The following is a 23,507-nucleotide window of genomic DNA, read 5'->3' as shown; positions in this document are numbered from 1 at the left end:
ATTTAGTGGAGAAATAAATTGTAGAATTTAAAAATGAATCTTTCTAACGGAAATCTTAGAATAGCTGTCATCATTTTCTTTCGCACATAGAACCACTTTGAAGGAGGGGCGCTCTGAAGTGGGACCTATTAAGGTGAGTTGACCATTCATAAATTCATGCTGATCATGATATCGCTCTTTACTCTCTTAAAAGATAAGTTATGGTGAAAAGGACAGTAATAAGTACCTAATTTTTTTTGTCCCAAGTGCGATGTACGCGATGGCAACTACTTTCGATAAATCAACCTATAGTAAGGCAATTCTGCGTCAATTCTGCGTCACCTGCGTCGCCTTGTGCGTCACTTATAGAGTGGTGAAGTGTGACGTCATCAAAAATCTATTTTTAGAATTTCTCAATTTGTTCTTCATTTTCCAAAAGAGCATCAAAAATAATGTCTGAATGTCGAAAACCAATTGAATATGTTAAGTATTGGCTGAGATATGACCATCTGAATAAATAGATGTCCTAAGGGAACTCAGTGTTATAGTGCTCTGGTTCATAACATTAGGAACCATAGCACTATATAAACACTGAGTTCCCATAGGACATCTATTTATTCAGATGGTCATACCTCAGCCAATACTTAACATATTCAATTGATGGACATTATTTTTGATGCTCTTTTGGAAAATGAAGAAAAAAAATTGAGAAATTCTAAAAATAGATTTGTATGATGTCACAGCTTCGGTACTCTATTGAAAGGTGTGAACTTGACAATGGCGTATTATGTAATCCGAACATTATTTTCACGGGACATAACATACATTTATTCTTTCTTCTTTGTTTTGCAGATCTCTAGCATTCAGAAAAAAGTCGACATGGCGATCAAGTTGTTCATACTCCCAAAGATAAATCGTAAGACCTACTTACCAGTATTTTCAGGATCTAACAACCCAGTATGATTTGTTTCAGAGTGGTTTCTCCCGTCATTTTGTAACATTTTGAAAGAATTTCAGCGTAGCGTTTGCGAAGGATGGAAATAAGCTAAAGTATCAGCTTTCATGTGTTATACTGTCAAATATATCAATCAATCAATCAACTGATTAATTTATCTATAAAATATCCTTCATCCTAGCACAAATAGCAATATGTGATATTAATAAGTAATATAAGTAACATACCGGAATTAATGAATAGTAGGCCTAGTGATTACTATATGGTTCTTCTTTGTACTTATTAATTCTAAAGGTGTATTTGTATTACCACTGTTTACTTACTGGTAATAACACGAACGTATAAAGCCCTAAACAAAAATCAACCTAAGAAATTGCAATATCCCTGTTGGCACCCTTTGAAATATTATTATGTGAACATGACACTTGTGATGACGTGACCATGATCAACCAAATAATGGAGGGAACTTTTTAGTACATCATTTTTTGTAGAGAATGAGCGTAATGATTTTAATCATGCCGTTGTTTTTGGTTAACAGGAATGGGCGTGGCTGGAGTTCCTCTGCCCAAAATGGATGGGTTTGAGATGGCAAATACATCCATCACACCGGGATTGGTAAGACTAAATGTGTTTTTTTATTTAATTTAATATTTGTATATATCTTTTTTAGGTTCAAGTCTTTAAAAAAAATTGGTATTAGGTCATAATGTTTTTTGTTGTTGTGTTGTCTCTTATTAATGGTTGATATATTCAACTAAATTGATGTGCAACTTTAGATTTAATTCTCTTCTTATTAATGAATGAAGCAACTTCCGATATCTAGGCATTATTAATAAATGCCCCAAATAGCTGACATCCCACCCGCATTCTAATTTATCGAGAGGACTTAGGTATTTTTAAATTATGATAATGTAGGAAAAAAGGTCTGAATGCCTTTAGGGAAACGATTTTTTTGGTTATATTTTGGTTGTGGGGGGGGGGGGGGGGTCCGTATGCCCTATGCCCCCCCCCCCGCCCACCTCCCTGCTAGGATCTGAAACCTGCTGTCAATGCTTACATTACATTGCAAGGACTGTTGTTTATCTTGGAGCTAGGAGTTAGGTTTCTATAATATTCACGTAAACTGAAATTAAACTCATCACATTACTACAACACGGAGCTGAATACTAAATAGAATGAACATAAAATTAAAGACCAATCCTTTTATTTTCTTGTTTGGGTCTTACAGGGATTCCTGAAGATTGGAACTGATCTCGTTCACACGCACCAATCGGCCAATGCCGCCTAACGACTTTGTTGGTCTGTCTCGCTGGCCATATGTATACATGTAGGCCTTTAAATTCACGTTACGTGGCTTCTATCGTGGACTTACTACACGATTCTATAAATTAAGCTAGGATACGTTGTTGTTGTTGGTAGTGGTGGTGGTTTAATGGCGATTGTCTGTCAATGATTTTCGCCAGAGAATAACTTAAGGGTGTGGTCCATGCATGTAAATATAAAAGATATCCTATAACATTTTCAATTTCACGAAGGGTTTCTCGAGCTGTAAAAGTCACGACTTATGTATCATCACTTTCACATTATGGCATAAGTAGGCCTAATACCGGAAAATGCATATTTACAATAAGAATTCGATTTTCACTTATATGTACCAATTTTCCTGCTAGAAATACATGTATTGGGTCAGTTTTTTGTATACTTAATAAACTTTATAATCATTCGTATGTTTAATAAACTATATAATCATTCGTATGCTTAATAAACTTTATAATCATTCATATGCTTAATAAACTATATAATCATTCGTATGCTTAATAAACCATATAATCATTCGTATGCTTAATAAAAAAAAAAATTCGTATGCTCAAGATATAGTGTAAAATCCGAATAAATTCAATGCTGTTCTTGAAGCTGCGATTGCAATGTAAATATTTCGCCATAATACAGTGACAGCACATTGTGGAAAGAACGTCGTATATTACCATCTAATGGAAATGAAATTGCGAAAGAGTTCAAAGAATGAATGTGACTACACTTGCACAACATATTTTCATTGATAATGAGCAATGATTGCAGAGCCCTCAGGGAGAACAGTATGAATACTGATGAGGCTACCCTGGGTAAACAAGACATATTATTATTATTATTATTATTATTATTATTATTATTATTATTATTATTATTATTATTATTATTATTATTATTATTAATAACAGTGTTGTTTACGTACTTCATATAGTTCGCTTCTGCATGACAATTATTTTGTCGATAAAAAAAAAACTTCCTGCATTGAAAAGCTTAAGAGTTTAGCCACTTTTATTTTTATTTTTGATGAGTATGAATACAAAATATATATGGAGGAAAGTATCCAATTGTTAACGTTGATTCGACTAAAAAAATAGCCCTATTTAATTTAAGGCGATTTTTTTGCTCTATAATTATGTTGATAAAAATGTGTTTTATTATTTTAAAGCTGGTGTATATATTCATTTGATTCATTTTGATTTCCAATCATAAAATAAAACAATACAACAGTTTTCAATAATTTATTGAAAACTATCAATCTGAATCTCGTGGAAAAAGTTAAGATTGAAATTTTAGATTACTGTATGTCCATATTTTGTTAAGATAATCACATTTGAATAAAATGCTCCTTATGGCTGTGCCAAAAGCAAACATCACTATAATTGTTATTTTTATTTTTATTTTAGAGACTGAATTGATAGAGGGGAAAGTAAAACACAAATGAAACAATAAGGAACAAGGTGATGGGGGGGGGGGGGGCATATAATGGGAGAGAGGTAGACAGCAATAGCAAGAAAAAGTTGGGAAGGCAGAGATAGAGAGAGCTAGAGAGAGAGAGAGGTTGGTTTATAACAAAACATTGCAGCAGAGCTTCTTTCAAAGAAAAAAATAACAAATATGTCCATTATATGGGCATACAGACACTAAACAAAACACACTGTATAATACAATAGTTTGCTCGTTTTTTTTTACCATCAAATTTAATTTCTTATATCTTTACCTGCTTAACAACAAGTAATATTTATGGTATTTCACAAAATATAGAATATAAAATAGTGTAACATTTTACAGCTTTTCAGTTTACGGTTCACCCGAACTAAAAAAAATAAAGTGTAAAATTCCCATTGAAAAGGGACAAGTAGTGAACACATTTTCATAATGGCAGATATGATGTTGTTTTAGATTTAACAACATTCAATTGTGCATATTTACGATAAATCTATTGTCATAAATTGTTCTTCTCCTCTACGCTGCATTATTTTTTGCACAATTTTGTGGAGATTCTTGGCAGGGTGTCCGCACAAATCATTGGCTATCTTTGTGCGGATACACGCTTAAAACTTTCAAGTGTTGCATCCAGCAGGTTGGAAGAGTGAATCCACTATTTGCAAATTATGCAATCACCACTTGGCCCTTTTCAATTTGAATTACAATACAACCCTTTAGTTTTTGGAGTCTTGGATGTACAATTCCAAAGATTATCTTTTGATTTGATATTACCTTTGAAAACGTACAAAAATTCAAAGATTATACCCTGCAACTACATGCTATTGTATCTGAAATGTTTTTTGTCTCTGCATCTGCTGTATCAATACTAACAAACATATTTACTGGTTACTACATGTACTTAGTTTGTTATATTGAACCCCTAAAACGGTAATAATCAAATCAAATGAAAAGCAGACTTTGGTTTAAAGTTCAAATATGAAGGACTGAAAAATTGTGTTAAAATCAACAAGAGTTTTTGAATGACCTCTGGCCATTTCATTTTTCGAAAATAAAAGATAAGAAGTCAGGGTAGTGGACTTGTACATGGCTACGATGTATTAAAGCTTATCTGCCATAGTTTACAGGAGGGATTAGACCGCCCTACAAGGTCACTGGACAGGTGGTTATCTCATCAACTCAGCTCTCAGTTAACATAAGAAAAAGAGGATCATGGGGGACCGATGGTCACCGATTAGGCATTGTTTGTTATATAGAGGGCGCAAGTAGCTACAAGTAGTGCAGTGGGCCTTTAATCAAAAGCTTTTAAAAAGTCAGTTTCGTGCCTGATATGTCAGGTTTCTTTCAGAAGACTCTACGATTGATGATCACAAAAGCAGTGTTATTTATACCTCAACTTTAGAAAGAGGGAAACTGTTGTGCGCTTCATTGCAGTGGCCGAGTATTCTTGGTACAACTTTACAGCACAAAGAAGAAAACCATATTGGTTTTCCTTCCTCTAGAAGAGATTAAAATAATTCATGCTGATAATACAAATCAATTTCTTGCACGTAATTCATCCCATAGTTATTGTCCGCACATGTTTATGACTACCTGTACATGTAGTTTATTATGGTTCACAAGCACACAGTAAACATACGTCTTCAATGTAAATTAAACAATCTTCTACTGTATCTTTTTCATTAACTATTTTCATTAACAATGAATGGCAAAATCCCTGAAATCATGTAATAGATATGACAATTGCTGAGTGCCTGGCAGAAGGGTTCGTACAACATTTAAAGTCATGCTTTTTAAATGTTTAGCCTTTTCTTCCATTTCTCCTATTTATTTCACCATTCACTAGATAATTACAAAATGTAAACATTCTGTCCAAATTTGTGTTCACTCCCCTTTTGCCAGACACACAGCATACTGTCTCGATAAACCCTGTAATGCATCGAAATCAAACCATTAATTATCCTTTGCCCTCATAATATATCACTTGTCCATAGCCAGAAAGGCATTAACACACACCAAAGTCTAGTATAACAAACACTAAATGCCCTTCTGGCTCCCAGCTGTATATCCTATGTACATAGACATGCAGAATAGAGCGATGGATTATACAAAATTTTGAAAATCATCGACCTTCATTTTGTGCTCAACGACTCTACGGAACTTTCTTTGACGTTAGCTTTTCCTTCATCAATGTCTTCCTGAAATGATACCTAGTTGAAAACTAATGTCATTTCATTAAAAGATATACATGTATTATTGATTGCTTAATAGTCAATCCATACTGTCAACGTTATTTCGTAAGTGAAATTTCAGTGCTTCTGTCTACCAGTAGGCTTTGCCTGGAAAGGAAAGTAACAAGTAAGCAGGGCTTAGCATCAACAATTCTGTCAAAGAATACATGGTATTGACCATTAAACTACACTTGTTAAACATATATTTGTTAAGAAAATGATGTCAGAAATTATGAATTTGTTCCTTGGTGCCTGTTACATACCAATTTTTATCTAAACCAACAAACCAAGAAACAAAACCTCAACTGATAAATGTATGTGATAGAATATGCACATGATACATGTACATGTAAATACACATGACCTTACCAACATGCACACATCAGACTTTAAATTCTTGCAATGTTCCTCTCATTCCTCTCCTCCAGAGTTCCAGAGATGCATTTAAACTTCCGTTGAGTATCCTCCTCCTCCTCGGCTTAAGGGGAATTCAGACTAAATTCCTAGTCCAAAAGAAACAGTTCACCTATGAGAGTCCATCACAATCACCCCTAAATCCTCACTGATTGTCACTTCCATCTCTGCCGTTATTGCATAGGAAACTGTTCACATGACTAGACTTCTTTTGGCTAGCTTTTCTTCGCAGTATCGCTTTCAATAACCAGCTTCGGTTCCGTGTACAGTTGGCTAATGGTGGCCTGTAAGAACAAGTGATATATACAGCTATGAGCCAAAACATCAGATACTTCATAATCATCTTACTGTATTACTACCACTCCTACTACTCCTACTACTCCTACTACTACTACTACTACTACTACTCACCACCACTACCACCCACCACCACCACCACCACCACCACCACCACCACCACCACTACTACTACTACTACATGTATTATTACTACTATTACTATTACTATCGTTACTACTACTACTACTATTACTACTAAAGCTACTACTAAGTAGTAGTACTACTAAAGCTACTACTACTACTATCACCAGTTCACCACCATGACTGCTACTACATGTACTACAACTACTACTTCTACTACTCCTACTGTTGATGCTGCTATACTATTTGTCCAACAGGTTGCAAAAATTTGAGGCAGTTCAGAAAACTAAGCAACAATACATTAATAATCATGCTGGCTACGCGACTACAAGCTTGAGAAGGTACGTGCCTACCGGTAGATAAAAAATAATGATGTAAATTTGTTTCATACCTGTCTTCTGATTATGGGCAAATTATCCTGTGCCTTCTTGATGTATCCCTCGATAAGCTCTGGATTTGTTTCTGATTTGTTTTCTCGAAAAGCATCTTGTATTCTCCTCACCGCATACATCCTGATGAGAAAAAAAAATTGAACAAATATTACACAACTGTTGTTACATCTGCCTAGCTGTCAGATCTTTTGTGGTTTTCAAAACTTTCCACTTTGTTTTGTATAATAATTAATATAAAATGAAAGAAAGACATTTATTTCCAAAAAGAAGAAGACCAAAGTAACTGCATTCACACTTTCAATCTTTTCATCATTAAACACTAGCCTAAACAAACAAATTTCTTACTACTACTACTACTACTACTACTACTACTACTACTACTACTACTTCTTTTTCTTCTTCTTCTTCTTCTTCTTCTTCTTCTTCTTCTTCTTCTTCTTCTCCTTCTCCTCCTCCTTCTTCTTCTTCTTCGTCGTCTCTAGACTGCAGCTGCACTGTCTACTTCTGACGTATGTCTTATGCTTCTCTATTTTCTTATCCACATCCTGACATGGCGTAGTATCCTCCATATAATTTGCTTCTTTCCCATCCTCCTTATTCATTCAACATTAAAACATAAGCCACAACAATCACTTCCACCACCAGAATATTTTAATGACCTCAACTAAAGGCTCAAAGCATGAGAAACACAAATCATTGCTTTAGATACGTCGTTTCGAGTAGATGGGACTGAACAAAATCAAAGGCAACATAGCTCGTAATGAATGCATGAATTTCAATCTAACCTGTAATTATATCCAGTAAACTTCTGAGCTTCCCGTAGCATCTCCCTGTACAAACTTAACATCTTCATCCTGTGAACTTGAGCAGCCGCCATTTATTCGAAAAGATGATTCCACTGGAGGTTTCACGGTGTGGAAGCCTCATGCATTACACAAGAAAAATAAATTACGCAATGCGTATACGAATTAGAAAATAATTCGATTGCTTAGTGTGACAACTGTGCACTTATTTTGTGTGATATTATATGCGTCGGACTTTCATTAGTGGCATTTTAGTGCATTTTAATATTTCAGATTGTATTCGATTTTGTATAGAGGCAGAACTGGGGAGAGATAAGGACCTGCATTCGGCAGTGCCATGTCTAGAATTTGGCTTTATAAAAACAGGGCAAATCCCACAAGTAATGATTTGTTAGAGTATTTCCAAAATTAGTCACGGTTGGCTGTATATAGCCTGATTTCCTAACCTGCTGGAAATGTGGCTGCATTTTTTTTGTGGGGGGGGGGGGGGGGTGGAAATTTGTCAGGAATAATTTATTTTTTTCTTAAATAAAAAAATTACTGTCTGAATTGTCCCTCCTTCGAATGCGCCGTATATAGTATCACCTCCTTAATTAATTAGCATATCTTTTTTTTTTGATACTTTATCATTGTGGTGGTTCTGGTCAGAAGTCGTGGTCATATCGATATTGAGGGTTGCATATGGAATAGACTATAACAAAAAATAAATTTAAAAAAGGGCAGCGCGGTCAGGAGAAATTCCCCCCCCCCCTCTCTCTCTCTCTCTCTCACTACTTCGATCTTCTTCTCTAAATCTTTCTTTCTTTTCAGTTCCTTTTTGTTGCATGGTCCTTCTAAATTCCGATGTTATTTCTTTCTTCTTTTTTCATTTATTCCTCATTCCATTCCCACTATTGTGTTTGTGTGTGGGGAGGGGGGGGGGGGGGTAGGTGGAGATGTGGAACCGTCGGGATGCAGTCCGCGTAATAAAGCCCCCCCCCCCCCCCCCCCCCCCCCCCCCCCCCAATTGCAAGCCCGGCCCCTTCAACAGATCATGAATACGTATGATATATGATTATCACAAAATCATGCCAGAAGGAAATAACAACGAACTGTAATGTGATGAAAATATCATTTAGTATCATCAGGGATACGTGAGTTTATTATCCTTGGTATCATTATCAGAGTCTATACCCTATACTTCGATGGCCCGATCGACCATTTTGCATTTTGAGGTTTGCAGCGGAGGAAATCTGACACCAATTGTCACTCTTGTATAGATGCTGTGTAAACAAAAATTTAGCACAATAACCATGGCGGACTTCAATCCGTTCTTCGAAGACGAGGTCGGGGGAATTGAGGACAGCATCGTTGCCGCAGTCGAAGAAGAAAAACCAAGACCGACCTCCAAATCTGAAGATTCCCCTAAAACAGTAGGGCCCAAAGAAGAACTGAGTTACGACTCCATTGCGGTGAAATTATTGAAAGACAACCTCTGGCTCTCGGCGTTGGAATTGCATACGGAGCTCACTGAAAATGGTCGGCAACTGCCCCGCCTCCGGGATTACTTCTCCAACCCGGGGAACTTTGAGAAACAGTCGACAGACGCCCGCGGTGGGTCGCCGCAAGTCGGAAATTTGTGTGAGTCAGTGTTGGGATAAATTCCAGGAAGTATATTGTTGTGATATTGATCACATTTAGGAAACTTAAATCTGATAGAATTAAAGAGTTGTAATGTAAACTAATGATATTAGATTATGATCATGATTATGATGATCAAAATTTGAAGTTCATGACCAGATGACATGAAAATGATGAAGTCTTTTTCATGTTTTTTTTTTAGTAGGTTCTAGATTCTAGGTCTATTTAAAATTATGTTGTTTATCAAGTATTTTTATGAGACTACTGTATGTTAACTGTAAGAATTACAGAAATGTTTAATTTAAGGCAACTTCATGCCCATGAAATCTTTGCAAATTGAGAAGTTTTTGGCTCAATTTGGCTCCACCGGCCACCTTGACTAGACCGAATTTTCCGTCTCTTTCGTTCGTTAGCCTCTTATTGGGGTAGGGTCGGCCGGCTCTCTCTTTAGAGACGGAAACCGTCTATACACATTCCCTTGATAACGCCACGGCCATTTCAGGTCGTAGCGTTTTGCCCCCAAAATCCCCCAAAATGTCATTTTACCTCGTGTAGAGTCTATATCCAAATGTAAATTAGGCCTAGGCTATAATACATCGTTTCCACTTACTAACTTGATTATGAAGGAAAAACTGTGCGCCATCTACACATTCGTAATGGCGTTATCACAGTTTTTCCTTCATAATCATTTTGCCTTCGGCGTAGACTAGAAGGGATGAGATTGATTTAGATGACTCCGGCAGCGAAAGTTTAACACGGCTTGCAAGATTTTCAACATGGATGTCAATTTTGACCCATAATTTCCTTAAAAGGGACCATTAAACGGATTATTTCAATCAAGTTAGTAAGTGGAACCGATGTATTATAGCCTAAGTCTAATTTAAAGTTGGATATACACGAGGTAAAATGACATTTTGGGGGATTTTGGGGGCAAAACGCCACAACCTGAAATGGCCTTGGCATTATCAAGGGAATGTGTATAGACGGTTTCCGTCTCTAAAGAGAGAGCCGGCTGACCCTACCCCAATAAGAGGCTAACGAACGAAAGAGACGGAAAATTCGGTCTAACCTTGACGTGCTTGGAGTAGAGATACCTACTAAAACATACCGGAAATCGACTAAATCGTCATCAATTGTTCAAATAATGGTCATGATTTAAAAGTCGTTATGTTTCTTACATGTACCTGTTTCATGTTAATTTTCTTATCTTTTTTTGACTATTTTTCCTAAAAACAAAGACTTATTATATACACTTTCTCACGGGATTCACGGCAAACTGCTGCACAATACAATTGCATACCATACGTACAGACGGTGGGGTGCGGGCGCGCATGTGTTGAGTTAGCGACCGTATTCTTAACAGTTAACACACATGCACGCCTGCATCCCACCGTCGATATGGTATGCAATTGTATACAATTGTAACGACTTTTTAATCATGACCATTTATTTTAACAATTAATGAAGATTTAGTCAATTTTTGGTATGTTTTAGTAGGGTATCTCCACGCCGGAGTTCCGGGTCAAAGTCTGGATAGACTTCTGTACTAGCGGCTAGCGCCCTCATTTTTATTGAATTTATTGGGATGTTCTGTCAATTTGTGCACTAGTAGAATATATAACTTCATTATGTACTAGCTGTAGATGAGAAGATAAGGCAAAGTTTACAATTTATAGAGGTTGGGAAGAAGAGCAGGTACAGAGGAATTCCAAGGGGGTATCATTGGCTCTGTAGTGCAAGGAGCCAAGGACTGGACCTGAAGAAAGATCTTTTAAAAGAACTTCAAAAGATTTGATGTCTACTTATGTCTATCTAGGATGGCTGCGGACATCTCCGCCATGTATCCCCCCTCCCCCCACGTCAGTTGTTTCCTTCAATTTTTAAGTTCTGTTCCTCTTGTTATGTAATGGTTAGTCAAATTTCAATGTACCAGTATTTTGTTTAAAAATAATTATTTTATGTAATTTTTTTAAAAAATATGAATATGTGAAATAAAATCTGTCATGATCAGTAAATCTATGAAATTCTTTTTATCCACAGACCGAACATCGAGCGAGACGACCTTTGATTCCCTGGACCTAGCCCGCTATTCAGATGATGGCAACAACCAGGTAGATGAGAGATTGACAGTGCTGGAGTTTGAGCTGCGGAAGGCCAGGGAAACCATCAAATCACTCAGGGCTAACCTCACTGAAGCTGCAGGTTAGTTGGTGCCGTTGTACCAATAGCCCAAATTCACAAAGGAGGTTTAAATTTAACCCATGGTTTAAAGATCTTCATTTACATAACCCATGGTCTAAAATTAGCGCAAAATAAGTGCAACACAGTTAGAGGTCTAATATTTGATGCGCTCAAGGCAAGGTATGCTTAATTTGCGCTAATTTTAAACAATGGGTTATGTTAAAGATAAACTTGAGTTCTGGTAAAAAAAGAAAATGAATTCTCACAGAATCTAACGAAACTTACACTGAATGTTCAAGATTACAAATAAATGTCATGTGCCAAACAATTTTGGAAGAAAATGTATACTGGCTGAGTAATGAGCATAGAAAGATAAGGAAATCAGGGTAGTACTAGCCCCGACACCATGTGTGTTGTCCCATATACATCTATCTGTGTAAGTGATTGTTACTTTACCAAGACTCTGCCAAATTTATGATGATTTTGATGACTCTAGAACCTTGCAGTACACACCATTACTTACGTGCTATATGATCAACTTTTCTGATCCATTCCACACCTTTTTTTTCACAATGCAATCGCATTACCAGTACTCAAGTTTATCTTTAATAAGGGTTTAAGCCAGGGGTTAAATTTAAACCTCCTTTTTGAATTCAGGCTATAGGGTCTACTTGTTTTTTGGACCTCGCTCTACAGCAGCGTGTATTATGTACATGTACCATGACTGTTAAACCAGTGGGAAAAAAAATTCCTGAAAGGAACAATAAATGGCAATTCAATTAAATCACAAGGGATGGTTGGAGTAGACTATTTAAAGCTGCCATTTGGCTATTTCTGCAGTGTTTTCCATACAACATATGAGTTTTTTCCACATATTCCATCCAAAAATGAAGAATCTCTTGAAATGACAACTGAATAATGGTGCTTTCTGCTATTATTACTATTAGCAATAATCATATAATGATATTTTCATTCAGGAATGTATAGATAATCACCCTTTTGCAGTATGAAAGAAACCTTTGAACACATGTAAATTTAATACACATGTTGTACACACTTTCTACAGTATATCGTCAGATATTAGTAGTATCACAATTTTTAACGACAGTTGTCTTTATGGAAAACGTCTTTAAGCATAAAAAATGATTCTACGCTTATGTTTTGCATCATGTTTATACTCTTCCTAATTTGGTATTAGTTTGTTGTTGTTATCGGGTGAGTTTCAATGCGACGTCATTCAAATTAGAAATGTAAATGTATACATGTACCTTCACTATACTAAAGTGTAGTGTTTTGGTCTGAATAGAATAATCTTTAACATTGCTAGCTATTTGCCTACTACATGTACATTGTTTGTTCCATACATTGGCAATTATGGCTCTCTAACCTCTATATCAGGTTATTTCTAATGTGTTTGCATTTTATTTTTTACCAATCTGCATATTGAACGGATCCATTTTATCTACGTACATGTATGCTATCTCCCTCTGCATCTATTTCCCTTTACTCCCACCCCCCCCCCAAAAAAAAGAGACCAGGAGTAAAAAATCGTACATTCTATTGATAAATTGATTAATTTCAGTGTATACACTGTACATGTATGCCATCATATTTGAGATGGTTGCATGAAGGTGTTACAAAGGTCCAGTTTCATAAAACGTGTTGCCTTGTTACCAACTTAACAATACCAACAAATAGCAGTAACCGTTAAAGCTACTGAATTGATTTCATTTGATTGGCTGAGAGCAAAATTCTCATAAATTTCTAGCATATGTTATTGTGTCCAGATCTGATAACTCCTTGGATCCATTTGACATGCATTTTGATAGGAGTCATAAACCCCATATACTTTTATCTCAGCCACGTGTGAAAGTTCATTATAATCACAGTCGTCATTCATCCGATTGAAAGGAACAGAAAATTTTATTGTCATTTTGCTTGTCTCACATCCATGTGTCCTGCATTTTGTAGTGTTTGCATGAATTTGCCCTCTTGACCTCTTGACTTTGCATGATCCCTATTCCACTAAAACAGATAGTTTGTGTCATGTGACCATTCTAAACTCATGGAAAAGGGGGTGTGTATTCAATCGTCTTGGGAAGTAGAGTTGTTTTCGATAATGAGTTCCTTGATGTACAGTGATTGGTGGAACTTATTTTTTAGCCTTCTTTTGAATTTGATAAGGAGCTTATAAAAGAGCCTGGTAGAAAATAGTGAACAAAAGTGTTTGCTTTGTTATTAGTTCTTGTTTTGATTTTTGGGGATAAATCATCCACATTTTCTTGCTTCTGTTTTAAACATCAATTTCATGAGATATGTTTACTCTCCCCCCCCCCCCTTTCTCTCTCTCTCTCTCTCTCTCTCTCTCTCTTTCATAATTGATAAATAAATAGATAAATAAGATATACATGTAAATATAATGCAGGATTCTGGAATGATTACATGTACATCAATGTCAGCACCTTGATTGATGAATCTACAGTGAACAATATTAAACATTCCTGGCTTGGGCCAAGCCAAAACACGTTTCCACTCTTGATAATCTTTTATCTTCTTTTTCCGTTTTGTTTCAGAGAGTGACATTCCCTCACCTGTGCATTCCAACACAGATATGGAAGGGGCTGTAGCAGAGGTAATATACTTTTTTTCCCCATTTTATTTCTTATACTTTCACTTTCTCCAGAGCAATGAATATTGCACATTGTACACTTTAGATATTGTATAGAAAATCTTACATACATGTGTCAAACATGTATATGTACATGGATGCATTATGTAGTTTATGTTGGTACGCTGCAATACATTAATGTGATACAATCTAGTTCAATAGATGATCTGTCATTTGCTCAGAATTATAATTGCTCTGAGCTGTACTTCGTGAAACGTATAGGGTTAGGGTTGCAATTAGGTTTTATGTTAGCTGTAGGGTTAGTGTTAGGGTCATGTTAGTGTCGGGTCCAGGGTTGAAGTTGAGAATTTGGTTAATGTAGGAAATTGATGTGGAGCAGTAGTGGCAGGAGTAGATGTACAACTGGTACAGATGGAACACCATACACAATGCATTAAATCGATAACAATATTCATAGATGCTACTTGTATTTCCACCAAAATATATTGTATATCGACTGAAAAGCATTGCTTACAAAATGGCTCTTGATGAATTGAAAATGTGTAGATGTTTACCAGTACACTATTTAGAAAAGAAGAGGCAGGAAAAGAACAAAAGGAATTAAAAAATGAAACAGGAACTATATGAGGGTACACGATTCTAAATTAGAATGGATAGTACCTATATTGTTCTTAATGAACAAAATAGTTCATCTCATCAATTGATGGCAGTCGTAGTTCTGAGAGAGAGAGAGAGAGAGAGAGAAATAACGGAGTGATAGAGAAAGAGAAAGAGAGAGAGAGAGAAACGGGGAGACTTCACTACATGGAACACAGGTAACAATGGTAGAAAAATGCAAACAAATTTGCCACAAATAACAATGATCGTTTTTCTCTGTAACATTAATGTACCAAATGTACCACAAAATACAACGTCACACTTTATATGTACATGTATGTACTGGTAGGTACTTGTAGCTGTCATTGATTATGATGGAGCAGTTTTTCTCTGCATCAATTTCTAGATTCTAACAGTCCGGAGAACATGTTGCTAGAAAAGGTCCTATATTTGTATGCGTGATGAATAGACAGGATATGAAAATGTACATTAATGATGTATTTCCATGTTGATGTTCAATATTCTGGGCCTTTTCTGGCCCTTTGCCAACTTGCTCCATTTGAGGAAAACACCCACTAGTGGAGATATTTTTGGATTTAGAATATTAGTTAGTCGCAGCCTAATTGTCAGAGGCATTTTGCAAAGTAATTACGGCAATAAATTAAATTTATGAGTTTGCATTTCTGAATCATTATAGTTCCATGAAGATGAAGAGTGAAAGAAAAAAAATTGTTTGTTCTTTGTATAAATTGTTTTGTTGAAATGATATAAGATGCAATTGTATATTTATACTAAATAGTTATCATATTTATGGGCAAATATCCGGTAAATGTAAACGTTTTTGTTTCACTGTTTGTTTTATTTTCAGGAGGCCACAAAGCCTCTTGAGAGAAGAGCAGTCAACTTCCTGGTTAATGAGTACCTCATGAACAATAGCTACAAGCTCACCTCCATCACATTCGCAGATGAAAATGAAGATCAGGTAAGGAGGATGATGATGATGATGATGATGATGATGATGATGATGATGATGATGATGATGATGATGATGATGGTGATAATGATGAGGATGATGATGATGATGGTGATGATGGTGATGGTGATGATGATGGTGATGATGGATGATGATGATGGTGATGATGATGATGATGATGATGTTGGCGATGATGATGAAGACGACAAAGGCTCTGATCATGATGATGTTGATGATGATGATTATAAAGGTGATGTTCGTGGAAATTTAATGATTATAAAAATGAAGATGATGATAGTGATGATTATGATGATAATGGGAAGTTATGCTATGCATGATACTGATTTATAAGGAAGATGATAGTAATGATGATGGTATGAAGATGAGGATTAGAGTGCTCATGATAATGGTGATTAGGAGTAAGGATGATGGGGATGATGAAGAGAGGGATGGTTAGGATCAATCATGATTAATGATGTTATTTACAATGATAATGATAGTAATAATGCTGACTTATTTTATTTTAAAAAAGTGATCAAGATGATGATAACTTCTGATACAAATGGAAGTCCATCGTAAAAAGTAATAATTAGGTGCTCAACTCAAGGGACAAAAGAACTGATATTCCCAAATGGTATTTTGCATTTCGACCATCTGTCTCCTTTCTGTACATGTTGTATGTAGCAGTCACTGGTAGCAGACACAGGTGTACATGCAGGACCATCTTTTGTTACGGGAGGGTGGGGGAAGGAGATCTAGTATTATCATCACCCCCTTCTGTATCAATAGATACATGTATTGTTTGATTTATACTCTAGTCATAAGAGGCATAACTCGTCATGCCACATCCATATTTGCAATCATAGCATCCAAATTGCTACTCAAGGCTCTCACTTATCTCCAAGCTCCACATGTCGCCGGCCGGGTGGCAGAAGGGCGTTAGCGAATGAGCCACTCGAAAACTACTTTTCAAATTATTCGCAGTTAAAGATTTGTTTTATATTTAAACTGCTTTCTGTCCCGAAAATAGGTTTAAAACATAAAAGACTAACAAAAATGTTGTAGTAGAACACAGCCACAATTTTTTTCTCGGAAATAAGTCAGTTTTATAAAAGTTTGAGGCGATTAAGTGCTAACGCCCTTCTGCTTAAAATTTCATTATTGACCATAAATTTGAGCTAACGCCCTTCTGCCAGCCAGACGACGATGTATCAGGTTTCAAATTCTCTGGCCTTGTCAGATGGCATTAATGCCGTGGCTTGGACATGAATCAGATCAAGTCTATTATATACCCCTGTCACATCAACGAGACTGGCCGACAGACCAACGACAGACCAAACAAACAATTGTCCCTACTGTAAAAAAGTACTGTTCAACACTAGACAGCGACCTTCCTCCCACACTGCTTCCACATAGAGAATGTACATCAGTGTCAACTGATTCCATATTTTACTAAACTATTATTCAGGTTTCATAAACTCCCCCGATGACTTGATTAGATCTTTGTAGGCACCATCATAATCTGTTACTTAGAGTTAATTGGTTCCAAAACTATGATTTCTATCGGACTCACCATTTCTCGACCCATTGTATTTGTATGGGAACCGGATGTGCCTTTGCCAAATTATACCCATAGCCGGAGCTGCCCTTTATGGCCAATTACCGTAGCTGCTGTAGCGAGAATTACAATGCCTTGCATGGCAAAGAATCGGTCAGTTTCAGTTTCGCCATTGAGTTTGTATAGAGTCAATTGAATGTTGTGACTGAGGTTTTAGCCCTATCGAGAGCAGGGATTTTCAAGGGTCACGTTAATCAGCTTAAATTGCTTTGCAGGAATACTACCAAAACTTTATGTACAAAGGCTACCAAATGGTAATATGACTGGGAAATAGTGAGTAAATAAACATTTGCCATCAAATACTCTGTACAGTACATGTACTGAGAACAATTAAGTGTTACTAGTAAATAAACAGTTTCAGAAGAATGAAAACAAAATGTACTTCTTCATGACTGATGCATTTTAAGTGATTACTTGAATGTGCTTTACAATGTTATATTATGATAATGTTATATTATGATGATGTTATGGATCCATGTACATGTACACACTGGCCATGCAGAAATGCAGGAAGTTCCCCCTTCTTGTTTCTTCCAAACTGCACACTGAAATATACCTACAGTCTGACATTCGAGTAGGTACATGTATTGTTCACATTGATGCATTAAATCTTATATTCATGCAGGACTTTGATGACTGGGATGATGTTGGTCTGAACACGCCCCATCCGCCAGACCTCCTCCACCTCTACCGAGACTTCAGCCGTCACGTGATCGTGAAGCCCGAGACGAAGGACGTGGGATGCGGGGAGGATACCATCGATGAGGAGGATGAGGAGGAGGAGCAGCCGGAAGCGGTGGAGGCGGACCTCAATATGAGCATCGAGCAACAGAGACAGCATTATGTGAGTAGTGTGGAACATGTTAGAGAGAAAAAGTTATTTAGGGAAGTCGATAAAACCTTTAATAAAAAGATGTTGTATTGCCCTTTGCGACCGACTCAAAAATCTTGAAATCTACGATCGGCTTTTTTAAAATGTTTTTATATTTTACCGTTTTTTAGAGAAAAAAAATATTAAAGAATTCAAAACCGAGATATAGAAAGAGAGAGGAGAAAAAAAATTTAACATCTTATATTTTTAGGCCTAATGATGGATGATTGTTGCATTTGAAGGGAAAATGCACTCGTCGCTTACTGGAACAGCGTTGTCCCTGTATTAAGCCAATGGGAATTTTGAGATGTACGTATGTACGTCAAAGGTCAAAGATCAAAGACCACAGCTCGTTAAATATGCAAATAATTGGTAAATATATGTCATTTGTACCCGGCAAGGGGATACTACTTTGGTTGACTTGTTCTTATTCTTCTTCTTGAACATGTATTATTCTTGAGTGCACTTTTATTCATAAACATGCATTTAATATTATCAATATGTCTACCGGTAATATACCTGTTTCCTAACATAATGTATTTCAATATATGTATGTTGTCTCCGGAATCATCTATTTACTAACTATCTACAATGTACTTCACCTACATGTACTTTGTATAGTAACCTCTCTTTAGATGGAATCCACTTTGCATACATTATTTGTTGCCGTCTAGAAATCCTCTGACAAGCTTTTGAGTTGTCAAGAAAAATGTTTCTTCAAGAAGCATGCGTTAAATTAGTAAACAGGTCTAGTAAGGTATTCCAGTACAATTCTTTATCTACATGTACTGATTGTACAGTGAATTCTGTCTATAAAGACCACTCAAGGGAGACAAGAAAATGGTCTCTATAAATAGGTGGTCTTTATGTACAGGTCGCTTTATTTCATGTTTCAATGAGAAACTATTTCAAAGGAGACAACAAAATATGGTCTTTATAGACAGGTACCCTTTATAGACAGGTGGTCTTTATAGCCAGTGGTGTTTATAGACAGGTGGTCTTTTTATACAGGTGGTCAATTTAGCAAGATGGACTGCGTGTAGCAGTGAAGAGGCCATGCTTTAATGTGTTTTCTTTCCACTTTTAGGAAGCTGAAATGGAAAATCTAGAGAGGCAAGTGTTTCAACTCAGAGGAGAGAAAGCTGAACTTGGTATGGTTGTGGAGAAAATGGAAAGGTAATTCATTATTAATTAATTGTTTACAATCTGGGACTGGAAGATTATTGTATTCCTTTAAACCCATTGTCTTCCTTTTTTTCTGGCCTTTTTTTAAAGGTTGATTTTATACATTCTACATATACATAAATTATTTTCTTCAGATGATTGGTACACTATATCTGTTGGTCCTTGGTTGCTTATCTACAAGCATGTACTTCCTTTCTCATAATCATCCTGCTTATTTTGTGAATTGAGAGATACAGAAAAGCAAATATATTGTGTTCTTGTGATATATTTATGTAAATACATTTCCAAACAATTATTTTTTTGCAGAGAAATCCAGTCCCTAAGAGCCCCCAAACAGTCGACGCCCATGGTCAGCCCCATCACATCGCCCATGAAGGACCCCGCCCTGCATCCCGACCACAGAGGAGAGAGGCGGGAGCCCATCGGCCAGGAGATGACCCAAGACACGCCCCCTTCATCCACGTCGTCCAATCAGGTGGAAGCGCTGAGGGACATACAGCCTGAGGAGGATGGGAGGGAGGAGGAAGGGGACGAGGTGGATGGGGTGGATGATATCGATGGGGTCGTCAACGGGGATGTGAGGGGTGGGGAAGGACAGGAGGAGTTCAGAGAGGTCGAAGGTCAGACGGAGGAGAAGATGGTGGATGGTTACCTGACAAGGAGGAAGTAAGAATTTTTTAATTCTCTACATGTATTTTCTATTCTACAGGGACCCCTCTGTAAAACAGCATTGTTACGCTTAGAACGCTGAGTAGGGCCATCCCTCCGTCTTCCTTTTATAAGTGTGTCTTTATGATTGTAAATGTATATTTGTTGATGTTTTTTTAATTAACGGAAAATAAATACAATACAATTTATATCTGTTATAGCAAAGAGCATACCACTTGCAAGAATTAAAATTTTGATCTCTTTATTGAACCTATAGTATACACACACACCGAAAGTGCAAAAGACAAAGGGCTAGGAAAATGGAAATCCATTGGGGTGCTTTCCTGATAAAAGGCGAGGACTGCATTACCACCTTTAAACATATTCTTTATCTCATTGTAGTTGTATTCAAGCTACTTTTCCAAGTTTTATTTTTGTAATGTTTGTAGTGTATAATCATGTGAGGTCAGAGATCATAAGCCCCCCCCCCCCTCCCCTCCCCACCTATTCTACATGCAGCTCTCAACTCTAATTTTATGGATCTCCAAGACATTTATGTTTATTCACAAAAGAGATTTCAATGCCGTTTGACTTCATATATGTCATATTCCTCATTGTAGAAACGTTTCTGAGGCATTCCAGAGGGCCTTACTTGGGACCATTGTGCATCCTGTCGAGACCACAGAGACTAGACTCCTAGAAGAGGTTTCTCACATAGCATCATCGGGTCAAGAGGTCGTAGAGATGCTCGCAAGGTGTCTACCACATATCATCCCTAATGTACTACTCGCGAAGAGAGAGGTAAAATGATTGACAAGAGAATATGTTTATCATGCTAAAGCCGGTAATAGTTGTGGAGTGCCAGGAGTGTCAAGTTTGACTGACATGAGCGCTATACAAGAACCCACTATTATTATTATTATTAATGTTTAAGACAACTGGAATCATTGATTGCATATGATATGTAAGATATGTTTACGCTTCTTTTTTTGCCAATGAATTTTGATATATTTGAAGAAGTAAACAGTAATAAGATACAAACTATATATTGGTAATAATGTCAAAAGCTCTTCAAGTTCAAGTACAACTTCAACTTCAATTTTATTGATCTTACATAATTACATGGCATAACAATTATATTCCAGCTGTTTCCCTATTTATATAACATCAATTAACATACATGTACTATCAATTTATACTTAAGAAGCATGTGAAGATGTATGTGACATATGCAAACAGAAACCAAATATAAAAATGATTATTGCCCTATATTTATTGTGGCTGAACTCCAACACAGCCTTTACATGCTTGTTAGCTTCAGCTACTTACGGCTTTTACTCCTATCCAAAGGACTATATAAATGTAACAGATTTTCATGTCGTCGCAAAAAAGAGATAAACCATTGTGAGGAGGTCTTTGCTCCACCCATTAAAACCATGCTGCGTTATCATTAAAAGGCAATTTATTTCTCTCTTGTGTACCCCCTTTATACATTGTATATGTAAATTCACCTTACTGTTTTTATTTATTTGCCATAGGAACTTGTCCCTTTAATCCTCTGCACTGCCAGCTCACATCCAGAGGCCAGAGAAAGAGACCAGCTTTTAAATCTTCTCTTCAATCTCATCAAAAAGCCAGATGAAGACCAAAGGTATGATACATGATAAATCGAACTGGTTCTATGCTACTCCAATGTTGCATGAATTACACTGGCTCCCAGTTGCTGATAGAATACAATACAGGATACTTGTTCAAACTTTCAAATCTATGTCGACCACCCTTCCTGTATATATTTCCTCACTCTTTCAGCAACAGAGAACATCATATTCTCTTAGGTCTTCATCAGCTCCTTCCCTTGTCATTCCCAAACCCGTAAACAGGGGTGTTTCAAATCCTTTCAGCCCTTAGCCCCACGTCTCTGGAACAAACTCCCCTCTTTCTTAAGAAACAGTACTTCACTAGATTTCTTCAAAAAACATCTGAAAACTTACCTGTACAACTCCTCTTAAATTTTTGAAAGTCTTGTAACCTTTGGAAAAGACGCTTTATAAATCTGAATTATTATTATTATTACATTTATTTCTTGAATCATTGGGCAATGATTTCATTTTAGGAAATCAGAAATTGGAATGTTCGATGACAGCACTTTTAGATAAAAGCATGGGCAAGTTTTTTCGTGAGATTCACAGCATATTTGCTGGTATAAACTACAAGAAAGTATGCATTCACTTTTGCATTGCCCTTGTCATTTGGCCCGAGTCGTAAATTTTTTCTGTGCGATTGTTGAAAACGGGTTGAGGCTCCGATTTCCAAATAAATTTCTTCATGTGGGGACATAGTATAAATTTTGCATTGACTTTGTACATTCCTAGAAACTTGGCTTGTACAGATCAAAAAGATTGCAGAAACTAACTTTGTTCACTAGTTGATGTGTAGAATACTAGTACATGCTTAATGTTTTATGCTTGATTATTGTTTTACCTGACTGTTATTTAAAGAAAGCATGCATATGCTTGTAAGTATAAAGCAACCAGGGGACTGATGGCTTTAAGTACTCTCCGAGGGACTTGGTAATGAGGATTAAATCCTTATTAAACGGCACAAGCAAATTGACTTGTTTGCGAACCCGGGACCTGCTGGTTACGCAACCACTGCTCAACCACTGAGCCCTCATGTCTCCTCTTAATATGAATATCAGTAAAGCTTGTTATTCATAAAGATTAATAAATTGCTTGAAAGTAACATATCAATCTCAATTTTTGACAGGCAAATTATTCTGAGTGGCTGCGTGGCATTTGCCAAACACGTAGGACCCACCAAGGCCGAGTCAGAGCTGCTTCCACAGTGCTGGGAGCAGATAACACACAAGTACCCGGAGAGGAGACTGCTTGTGGCCGAGTCGTGTGGAGCGTTGTCCCCGTACTTGCCAGTAGGTGACCTTCTAAAATCATGGTTAACCTCTTAGGAAATTGCAATTTTATAATGCCCAATATTTGTCTGTGAGGGAATGTTCCAAATTATGTATTGTTAAACCATTGGAAACCACTGGAGTTTCATGTTCATTTGCATTGAATGTATTGTTTGTTGGGTTTAAATATGTTAGTATTATGTTTTTGAAATTACTATTTTCAATGAAACTGCTTTATATTATGTACGTCCATGAAAGTTGCATGTATGCAGAATGGCTGCCACTCATAGGAATTGTTTATCTTTTCATGCTCTTGGATTTTTTATTAC

General features: G+C 36.6%; 2 protein-coding genes and 1 long non-coding RNA gene across 5 annotated transcripts in view; 2 read left to right on the top strand and 1 right to left on the bottom strand.

The window, feature by feature from the left end:
* The first annotated feature begins 55 nt into the window (after positions 1-55).
* LOC115920313 lies at positions 56-2,756 on the top strand. Its single transcript, XR_004062328.1, has 4 exons — positions 56-133; positions 832-895; positions 1,473-1,549; positions 2,163-2,756. It is a non-coding gene; the product is annotated as an uncharacterized LOC115920313 (long non-coding RNA).
* A 2,227-nt stretch (positions 2,757-4,983) lies between these two features.
* On the bottom strand, positions 4,984-8,111 carry LOC100889472 (LYR motif-containing protein 4). Its single transcript, XM_003728247.3, has 3 exons — positions 7,931-8,111; positions 7,145-7,265; positions 4,984-6,617 (listed from the first exon to the last, which is right to left on the bottom strand). The coding sequence occupies exons 1-3, from the start codon at positions 8,020-8,022 to the stop codon at positions 6,549-6,551; spliced, it is 282 nt and encodes a 93-aa protein (XP_003728295.1). The 5' UTR covers positions 8,023-8,111; the 3' UTR covers positions 4,984-6,548.
* A 1,095-nt stretch (positions 8,112-9,206) lies between these two features.
* LOC764755 (RAB11-binding protein RELCH homolog) overlaps positions 9,207-23,507 on the top strand; it is a 33,350-nt gene continuing 19,049 nt past the window's right edge. For all 3 annotated transcript variants that reach the window (XM_030975429.1, XM_030975430.1, XM_030975431.1), the window contains exons 1-10: positions 9,207-9,568; positions 11,609-11,770; positions 14,323-14,381; positions 15,844-15,957; positions 18,192-18,410; positions 19,525-19,613; positions 19,929-20,288; positions 20,891-21,071; positions 21,809-21,921; positions 23,037-23,199. In XM_030975429.1, the coding sequence (XP_030831289.1) occupies positions 9,208-9,568; positions 11,609-11,770; positions 14,323-14,381; positions 15,844-15,957; positions 18,192-18,410; positions 19,525-19,613; positions 19,929-20,288; positions 20,891-21,071; positions 21,809-21,921; positions 23,037-23,199 (1,821 nt within the window). In that variant the 5' untranslated portion in view covers position 9,207. The remainder of the gene's footprint in view (positions 9,569-11,608; positions 11,771-14,322; positions 14,382-15,843; positions 15,958-18,191; positions 18,411-19,524; positions 19,614-19,928; positions 20,289-20,890; positions 21,072-21,808; positions 21,922-23,036; positions 23,200-23,507) is intronic.

Source organism: Strongylocentrotus purpuratus, unplaced genomic scaffold (assembly GCF_000002235.5).
Source record: "Strongylocentrotus purpuratus isolate Spur 01 unplaced genomic scaffold, Spur_5.0 spur5_scaffold_8, whole genome shotgun sequence".
In the NCBI taxonomy this organism is placed as follows: Eukaryota; Metazoa; Echinodermata; class Echinoidea; order Camarodonta; family Strongylocentrotidae; genus Strongylocentrotus; species Strongylocentrotus purpuratus.
Note: the sequence above shows the minus strand (reverse complement) of the source record. Positions and strands in the feature narration are given on the sequence as shown.

What these genes read in the sequence shown, in the direction of transcription:
- LOC100889472 (XM_003728247.3), bottom strand. Translation starts at nt 8,022, where the DNA reads ATGGCGGCTGCTCAAGTTCACAGGATGAAGATGTTAAGTTTGTACAGG. An exon ending in TTTACTGGATATAATTACAG is followed by an intron (nt 7,266 to 7,930) that starts GTTAGATTGAAA and finishes TTTTCTCATCAG; the next exon opens with GATGTATGCGGTGAGGAGAA. An exon ending in TGCCCATAATCAGAAGACAG is followed by an intron (nt 6,618 to 7,144) that starts GTATGAAACAAA and finishes TTGTTCTTACAG; the next exon opens with GCCACCATTAGCCAACTGTA.